We start from the raw sequence: 9,865 nt of genomic DNA, 5'->3' as shown, positions 1-9,865 counted from the left end.
AGTCCACAATCAGCTCCTTCGTTTTGTTAACAAAGGAGAAATGCTCAGCTTTTTGTGTATATGGAACATTTCTGATATCTTTTATTTCAGCTCATGAAACACGGAACCAACACTTTACACTTTGTGTTTATATTTTTGTTCAGTTTATATGTATTTTATATTCAGCTTCTATATATGTGTGTGTAGGAAAGTATTACCTGTAGGAAGTAAGAGAAAACATATCAGTTAATTTTATATTTTAGCCAGTATAAACAATGTGGTGAATATTTTCCTTATTAACTGCGGTACCCACTCCAGTCAACAGATGGCGATGGGAGTCTTTCAGCTGACGCTCGTTGCGTGACGTATAATCTAGTGGACGGGACGGGACATTTCTTCAACAAGGACAACTAGGCTACTGATTGAACCACATCGGTTGTTCGCTAGCAAACATAAAACTGGTAATATTTAGACAATTTGTGTGTATATTAACCTCGGTGTTTTAAACACACTGTCTGCGAATTTACTAGTTACTTTAATATTTACGTTGTCAGCTAGCTAGCTGTTTTAGTTAGTCTTGCACTAGGATAGTCTAACGTTCCCGACCATGAGTTCACTATCCTACTCCCCACCTGCTAAAGAAGAGGAGGTCTGCTGGACGGAGAAAGAAGCTCCCGTGAAAGAGGATAAGGAAGAGGAGGCTGTCACGGTTAAAAAGGAAGTAGGGGGTGAGGCTGTTACAGTGAAAGAGGAAGACGTTTCAGTGAAAGAGGAGGTGGATGTTACTGTTGAAGAAGAGGAAGACGCGTTCAGAGTGAAAGAGGAAGGCGTTACAGTGAAAGAAGAGGAGGATGCAGTTGAAAAAGTGAAAGAGGAGGAGGATGAGATTACTGGCACAGTTATAGAGGAGGAAGAAGAGAAGAATGGAGATCTGATGAACACCAGTGAGTACTATCTTAACAACAGGGGCGGAAATCAATGTGTGGTTATAAAGGGGCATTCCACTGAAGTTCGATACTTCAATACGTCTACTGTGGGAATTATTAAAGCTACAATGTAAGACGTGTACACCATTAAACAGTGGGCCACTAACAAAACGTAAACAATGGATCGAATGCATCCAATGACATTAGTCATCAATATATATTATTATAGAGCTCTGCTCAGCCTGTAAACATGACATCTATTATTATAGAGCTCTGCTCAGCCTGAAAAACATGATATTATATATTATTATAGAGCTCTGCTCAGCCTGTCAACATGCCATTATCTATTATTATAGAGCTTTGTTCAGCCTGTAACCATGACATTATCTATTATTATAGAGCTCTGTTCAGCCTGTAAACATGACATCTATTATTATAGAGCTCTGCTCAGCCTGTAAACATGACATTATCTATTATTATAGAGCTATGCTCTGCCTATAAACATGACATTATCTATTATTATAGAGCTCTGTTCAGCCTGTAACCATGACATTATCTATTATTATAGAGCACTGTTCAGCCTGGAGACATGACATTATCTATTATTATAGAGCTCTGCTCAGCCTGTAAACATGACATTATCTAGTATTACAGAGCTCTGCTCAGCCTATAAACATGACATTGTGTAGTATTACAGAGCTCTGCTCTGCCTATGAACATGCCATTATCTATTATTATAGAGCTCTGCTCAGCCTGTAAACATGACATTATCTAGTATTACAGAGCTCTGCTCAGCCTATAAACATGACATTATGTAGTATTACAGAGCTCTGCTCTGCCTATGAACATGCCATTATCTATTATTATAGAGCTCTGCTCAGCCTATAAACATGACATTATCTATTATAGAGCTCTGCTCAGCCTGTAAACATGACATTATCTATTATTATAGAGCTCTGATTATGACATCATGACATTCCATGAGATCAAGATTAGAGTTGAAACTCCACATTATGAATATTATTATGACTGTTTCTTTTTTTTTTGGCGCCCAAACTTTTTATTTTGTTACAAACAGACAATCTGACTGAGTTTTTACAGAACACAAAAGAACAATTAAAGAGTTGCATAAAAAGAAACAGCCAGAAACCATGTTTCCCTCCCCACCAACCCCATTACTCCCCTCGGTCCCCACCTGCCCTCATCCTCCCTCCACAGCCAGAAACCATGTTTCCCTCCCCACCAACCCATTACCCCCCTCAGTCCCCACCTGCCCTCATCCTCCCTCCACAGCCAGAAACCATGTTTCCCTCCCCACCAACCCATTACCCCCCTCAGTCCCCACCTGCCCTCATCCTCCCTCCACAGCCAGAAACCATGTTTCCCTCCCCACCAACCCCATTACTCCCCTCGGTCCCCACCCGCCCTCATCCTCCCTCCACAGCCAGAAACCATACACCCCCCCAAAAAAATTACCGGAGCCCCCCCCCCCCCCCCCCCCCCCATAACACCCCTTCCCCAGGGGCCTGAAAGCAAAGAAAGTACCAAAGTCTAAATATTGATACCATTTTTAAATAGACCTCAGTAGGAATACCGTCCGATCCAGATGATTTGGCTTTATTTATGTTATCCAATACCCTCGAGTACCAATGCCATTTTGAGTTCATTGCGAGACTTAGTAGGTATCCACTTTAGAAGTGGATCACTGCAAGAGATTAATTTATCGGTCTTAATTGCAAGTGGAGGGCAGAGGTAATTTCCTCACGCACAGTCTCTTGGATAGTCGTGGCCAACTCTTTCTGTTGTCTGGTGTTGAGAGCAGCCATGTTCCTTCCCACAGACAGATTACGCGGAGCTACAGTGAACCTCACCTTAACATTGGGCTATGCGTTGACAATTATTTGAAAAGAAGTCCGTTCATTTCAAATATAGCCACGCATTCCAGAACCCAACCAGGATGTTCTAGAATGTTCTTCAAACTGAACTCAGGATTTTGAGAGACCGAGTCTGGATTAAACCCTAGGTATCATTCAGGTTTGTTTTAGGTCTTCAGTTTAGTATTTAACTAAATGCTCTATTTATTTGTCTTTGGCAGGAGAGAGACAAGACTCTCACTCTGACAGCGAAAAGTGTCTTTCAGAAGAACCAGAGACGTCCAAACCAGCAAGACGACGCCACTCTTCCCAGTGTGGAAAGAGTTTGACCAAGTTAGGGAGCCTTAAAAACCACGAGATTACACACACAGGAGAAAAGCCCTACCAATGTTCCCAGTGTGGAAAGAGTTTTACAAGGTTTTGGAACCTAAAAGAACATGTGAGGACACACACGGGGGAAAAGCCTCATCACTGCTCCCAGTGTGGAAAGAGTTTTATCCGGTTAAGCCACCTGAAAGAACACAAGAGAACGCACACAGGGGAGAAGTCTTATTACTGCTCCCAATGTGGAAAAGGTTTTATCCAGTTAAGGAAATTGAAAATGCATGAAATGACGCATACAGGGGAGAAGCCCTACCACTGCTCCCAGTGTGAAAATAGATATGTTTCATCAGGAGCCCTGAAGTCACATAAGAGAACACACACAGGGGAGAAGCCATACCTCTGTTGCCAGTGTGGCAAGAGTTTTAGCTGGCCAGGGCAACTGAAAGAGCACGAGAGGACACACACAGGAGTGAAGCCTTACTATTGCTCCCTATGTGGAAAGAGTTTTACCCATTTAGGGAACTTAAAAAGGCATAAAAGATCACACGCTGTAGAGAAGCCGTATCAATGCTCCCAGTGTGAAAACGTGTTTTTATCACCATGGGACCTGAAAAAACATGAGAGAACACACTCTGTAGAGAGGCCTTTCAAATGCTCTCAGTGTGGAAAGAGATTTATTCAGCGTTGTCACTTGAAAGCGCATGAAAAAATACACACAGGCGAAAAACCATTGTGCTCTCATTGTGGAAAGAGTTTTACCCAGTTAGGGAGCCTAAAAGAGCACGAGAGGACGCACACGGGAGAGAAGCCGTACCACTGTTCCCGGTGCGGAAAGAGTTTTACCCGGTTATGGTGCCTGAAAGCACATGAGAGAATGAAGAAGCTGTGTTCTGACTTAAGTTTTTGACTGAGAATTTTGTGTTTTTGTTCATGTCACGTAAAATCAACTTGGTTCGATGATAGACTCCTTAGTTGCTGCCTACTTTTTTTTTAAAACTTCTAAATTAATGATACTCATTGATTCTTGATGAACATAACTTATAAAATGCCTCATGAGCTTAGTTCGACTGTCCAACTCAGATTCCAAAATACAGGCTTGATTTGCACCAATGTTTTGTAAACAATGTAAATGTAAACACACATTGTGTGAGCCTCAAAACATATTATAGTTTAAACTATCATTTCCGGGTCAAACTAAAGATTCTAGCTTTAAAGGTCCAATGCAGCCTGTTTTTAAAAACATCTCGATATCAAATCATTTCTGGGTAATAATTAGGTACCTTACTGTAATATTTAGGTACCTTCCTGTAATATTTAGGTACCTTACTGTAATATTTAGGTACCTTACTGTAATATTTAGGTACCTTACTGTAATGTTTTTCAATTTCAAATGGTCAAAACCAAAATAACTTCTTAGCAAATAGCAATTTCTCAATTGCAAGAATTTTGATGGTACTGAGTGGGGAGGGAACAACTGAACTAGCTCTTATGGACAGAGAGGTTTTTCATATTGATTTGATAACTAATTACCTGCCTGATGAGGATATCAAGAACGCCAACGTGTCATCCTTCCAAAACTGGCTGAAATTTCAGGCGGTCTTTTGAAATAGCTCTTACACTGCAAGGACATGATCATCATTTCCACAGTATTATTCCAACCTCAGTGTGGCCATATTTATAAAAACACACGTTTCTGACTCTGCACTGGGCCTTTTAAAAACGCCTATTCAACAATACATGTGTTAAGTCTTTTTTATCTAAAGACATTAATTGAAAAAATGAAGTATGTCAGTTTTAATAGCTTCTAATAGCTAAGCGCGACAGTTAATAGCTAAGCGCGACAGTTTCAATTTGTACGCTCTCTGTGATTCAATGGTTGTTTACAAACTCTGGCTCTGGGTTGTCTATGTGTGTGTCTGTGTGACTGAGTGGACCTCCTTCTTCAAGCACTACAAATCATCTATTGTTTACATTTAAGTTTCGTATGTATCTTAGTGTGGCTTTAAGGGAATATTTGGTCACATCTACATGTAAATAAAAAAATATTAAACAATCCCTATTCCAACAGTATTTATTCATAATGTACATATTTAATATTGAGAGGGGTGTACTGCAAGGCAGGATCAATAAGGACTAGCCATCTTAACTTTGATAAAGAACCAGAAATAACTATGACATTTCTGGCTCATTAGGAAATCTAAACTTGGTTATTGAGTCAATCAGACCATTTTTTTTAAAAAGCTTCTAAAAACATCAAATAACAACCTAAGCACCAGGTGAGACTAACTCACTGATCCTGCTTTGTTGGATACGTCTTCCTGTCCAATTCTCTCTGCATCCTGTGCCCCTGGGCGGTCTGCGGCTCTCTTCAAAACTGTCTTTGTTGGACACGTCTTCCGGTCCAATTCTCTCTGCATCCTGTGCCCCTGGGCGGTCTGCGGCTCTCTTCAAAACTGTCTTTGTTGGATACGTCTTCCTGTCCAATTCTCTCTGCATCCTGTGCCCCTGGGCGGTCTGCGGCTCTCTTCAAAACTGTCTTTGTTGGACACGTCTTCCGGTCCAATTCTCTCTGCATCCTGTGCCCCTGGGCGGTCTGCGGCTCTCTTCAAAACTGAAATCCTACAGGAGAAAACTAAAGTGCCCACGGCTGTTACTAGGATTGTATTGTACTATTCACTACATGGGCTTCTATGTATAAACCAGTAATGATTGTCATGCAGAAGAGTTGAGTATAACACTTCTACAATCCATACACAACATCTTCATAGAACCAAGGGGCCCTCCCTGTAGTGTTATTAGGTTACTAATATAGAACCAAGGGGCCATCCCTGTAATGTCATTAGGTAACTACTATAGAACCAAGGGGCCATCCCTGTAATGTCATTAGGTTACTAGTATAGAACCAAGGGGCCATCCCTGTAGTGTTATTAGGTTACTAATATAGAACCAAGGGGCCATCCCTGTAATGTCATTAGGTAACTACTATAGAACCAAGGGGCCATCCCTGTAGTGTCATTAGGTAACTAGTATAGAACCAAGGGGCCATCCCTGTAGTGTCATTAGGTAACTAATATAGAACCAAGGGGCCATCCCTGTAGTGTTATTAGGTTACTAATATAGAACCAAGGGGCCATCCCTGTAATGTCATTAGGTAACTACTATAGAACCAAGGGGCCATCCCTGTAGTGTCATTAGGTAACTAGTATAGAACCAAGGGGCCATCCCTGTAGTGTCATTAGGTAACTAGTATAGAACCAAGGGGCCATCCCAGTAATGTCATTAGGTAACTAGTATAGAACCAAGGGGCCATCCCAGTAGTGTTATTAGGTAACTACTATAGAACCAAGGGGCCATCCCAGTAGTGTTATTAGGTAACTACTATAGAACCAAGGGGCCATCCCAGTAGTGTTATTAGGTAACTACTATAGAACCAAGGGGCCATCCCAGTAGTGTTATTAGGTAACTACTATAGAACCAAGGGGCCATCCCAGTAGTGTTATTAGGTAACTACTATAGAACCAAGGGGCCATCCCTGTACTGTCATTAGGTAACTAGTATAGAACCAAGGGGCCATCCCAGTAGTGTTATTAGGTAACTACTATAGAACCAAGGGGCCATCCCAGTAGTGTTATTAGGTAACTACTATAGAACCAAGGGGCCATCCCTGTACTGTCATTAGGTAACTACTATAGAACCAAGGGGCCATCCCAGTAGTGTTATTAGGTAACTACTATAGAACCAAGGGGCCATCCCAGTAGTGTTATTAGGTAACTACTATAGAACCAAGGGGCCATCCCAGTAATGTCATTAGGTAACTAGTATAGAACCAAGGGGCCATCCCTGTAGTGTCATTAGGTTACTACTATAGAACCAAGGGGCCCTCCCTGTAGTGTCATTAGGTTACTACTATAGAACCAAGGGGCCCTCCCTGTACTGTCATTAGGTTACTACTATAGAACCAAGGGGCCCTCCCTGTAATGTCATTAGGTAACTAGTATAGAACCAAGGGGCCCTCCCTGTAATGTTATTAGGTAACTACTATAGAACCAAGGGGCCCTCCCTGTAATGTCATTAGGTAACTAGTATAGAACCAAGGGGCCATCCCTGTACTGTCATTAGGTAACTAATATAGAACCAAGGGGCCATCCCTGTAGTGTTATTAGGTAACTAGTATAGAACCAAGGGGCCATCCCTGTACTGTCATTAGGTAACTAATATAGAACCAAGGGGCCATCCCTGTAATGTCATTAGGTTACTAGTATAGAACCAAGGGGCCATCCCTGTAGTGTTATTAGGTAACTAGTATAGAACCAAGGGGCCCTCCCTGTAATGTCATTAGGTAACTAATATAGAACCAAGGGGCCATCCCTGTACTGTCATTAGGTAACTAATATAGAACCAAGGGGCCATCCCTGTAATGTCATTAGGTAACTAATATAGAACCAAGGGGCCATCCCTGTAATGTCATTAGGTAACTAGTATAGAACCAAGGGGCCATCCCTGTAATGTCATTAGGTTACTAATATAGAACCAAGGGGCCATCCCTGTAATGTCATTAGGTTACTACTATAGAACCAAGGGGCCATCCCTGTAATGTTATTAGGTAACTAGTATAGAACCAAGGGGCCATCCCTGTAATGTTATTAGGTTACTACTATAGAACCAAGGGGCCATCCCTGTAATGTTATTAGGTAACTAGTATAGAACCAAGGGGCCATCCCTGTAATGTTATTAGGTAACTAGTATAGAACCAAGGGGTCATCCCTGTACTGTCATTAGGTAACTAGTCCATCCCTGTAATGTCATTAGGTAACTAGTATAGAACCAAGGGGCCATCCCTGTAATGTCATTAGGTAACTAGTATAGAACCAAGGGGCCCTCCCTGTAGTGTTATTAGGTAACTAGTATAGAACCAAGGGGCCCTCCCTGTAATGTCATTAGGTAACTAGTATAGAACCAAGGGGCCCTCCCTGTACTGTCATTAGGTAACTACTCCATCCCTGTAATGTCATTAGGTAACTACTATAGAACCAAGGGGCCCTCCCTGTACTGTCATTAGGTAACTACTCCATCCCTGTACTGTCATTAGGTAACTAGTATAGAACCAAGGGGCCATCCCTGTACTGTCATTAGGTAACTAATATAGAACCAAGGGGCCATCCCTGTACTGTCATTAGGTAACTAATATAGAACCAAGGGGCCATCCCTGTAATGTCATTAGGTAACTAATATAGAACCAAGGGGCCCTCCCTGTAATGTCATTAGGTAACTAGTATAGAACCAAGGGGCCATCCCTGTACTGTCATTAGGTAACTAATATAGAACCAAGGGGCCATCCCTGTAATGTCATTAGGTAACTAATATAGAACCAAGGGGCCATCCCTGTAATGTCATTAGGTAACTAGTATAGAACCAAGGGGCCATCCCTGTAATGTCATTAGGTAACTAATATAGAACCAAGGGGCCCTCCCAGTAATGTCATTAGGTAACTAGTATAGAACCAAGGGGCCCTCCCTGTAATGTCATTAGGTAACTAATATAGAACCAAGGGGCCATCCCTGTACTGTCATTAGGTAACTAGTATAGAACCAAGGGGCCCTCCCTGTACTGTCATTAGGTTACTAGTATAGAACCAAGGGGCCCTCCCTGTAATGTCATTAGGTAACTAGTATAGAACCAAGGGGCCCTCCCTGTACTGTCATTAGGTAACTAGTATAGAACCAAGGGGCCCTCCCTGTAATGTCATTAGGTAACTAGTATAGAACCAAGGGGCCATCCCTGTAATGTCATTAGGTAACTAGTATAGAACCAAGGGGCCCTCCCTGTACTGTCATTAGGTAACTAGTATAGAACCAAGGGGCCCTCCCTGTACTGTCATTAGGTTACTAGTATAGAACCAAGGGGCCCTCCCTGTACTGTCATTAGGTTACTAGTATAGAACCAAGGGGCCCTCCCTGTAATGTCATTAGGTAACTAGTATAGAACCAAGGGGCCCTCCCTGTACTGTCATTAGGTAACTAGTATAGAACCAAGGGGCCCTCCCTGTAATGTCATTAGGTAACTAGTATAGAACCAAGGGGCCCTCCCTGTACTGTCATTAGGTAACTAGTATAGAACCAAGGGGCCCTCCCTGTACTGTCATTAGGTTACTAGTATAGAACCAAGGGGCCATCCCAGTAATGTCATTAGGTAACTAGTATAGAACCAAGGGGCCCTCCCTGTACTGTCATTAGGTTACTAGTATAGAACCAAGGGGCCATCCCTGTAGTGTCATTAGGTAACTAGTATAGAACCAAGGGGCCATCCCTGTAATGTCATTAGGTAACTAGTATAGAACCAAGGGGCCCTCCCTGTACTGTCATTAGGTAACTAGTATAGAACCAAGGGGCCCTCCCTGTACTGTCATTAGGTTACTAGTATAGAACCAAGGGGCCCTCCCTGTACTGTCATTAGGTTACTAGTATAGAACCAAGGGGCCATCCCTGTAGTGTCATTAGGTAACTAGTATAGAACCAAGGGGCCATCCCTGTACTGTCATTAGGTAACTAGTATAGAACCAAGGGGCCCTCCCTGTACTGTCATTAGGTTACTAGTATAGAACCAAGGGGCCATCCCTGTAGTGTCATTAGGTAACTAGTATAGAACCAAGGGGCCATCCCTGTACTGTCATTAGGTAACTAATATAGAACCAAGGGGCCATCCCAGTAATGTTATTAGGTAACTAGTATAGAACCAAGGGGCCATCCCTGTAATGTCATTAGG

At 42.3% G+C, this 9,865-nt stretch overlaps 1 protein-coding gene across 1 annotated transcript; it reads left to right on the top strand.

Annotated features, from left to right (window-relative positions):
• Nucleotides 1-347: 347 nt before the first annotated feature.
• On the top strand, nucleotides 348-5,139 carry LOC118948173 (zinc finger protein 883-like). The gene is made up of 2 exons (XM_036973164.1): nucleotides 348-923; nucleotides 3,001-5,139. Exons 1-2 carry the CDS (start codon nucleotides 587-589, stop codon nucleotides 4,008-4,010), a joined length of 1,347 nt encoding a protein of 448 aa, XP_036829059.1. The 5' UTR covers nucleotides 348-586; the 3' UTR covers nucleotides 4,011-5,139.
• The last annotated feature ends 4,726 nt before the right edge of the window (nucleotides 5,140-9,865 follow it).

The sequence above is a fragment of the Oncorhynchus mykiss genome, unplaced genomic scaffold, assembly GCF_013265735.2.
Source record: "Oncorhynchus mykiss isolate Arlee unplaced genomic scaffold, USDA_OmykA_1.1 un_scaffold_223, whole genome shotgun sequence".
Taxonomy (NCBI): Eukaryota; Metazoa; Chordata; class Actinopteri; order Salmoniformes; family Salmonidae; genus Oncorhynchus; species Oncorhynchus mykiss.
This window is presented reverse-complemented; position numbering and strand designations above follow the sequence as displayed.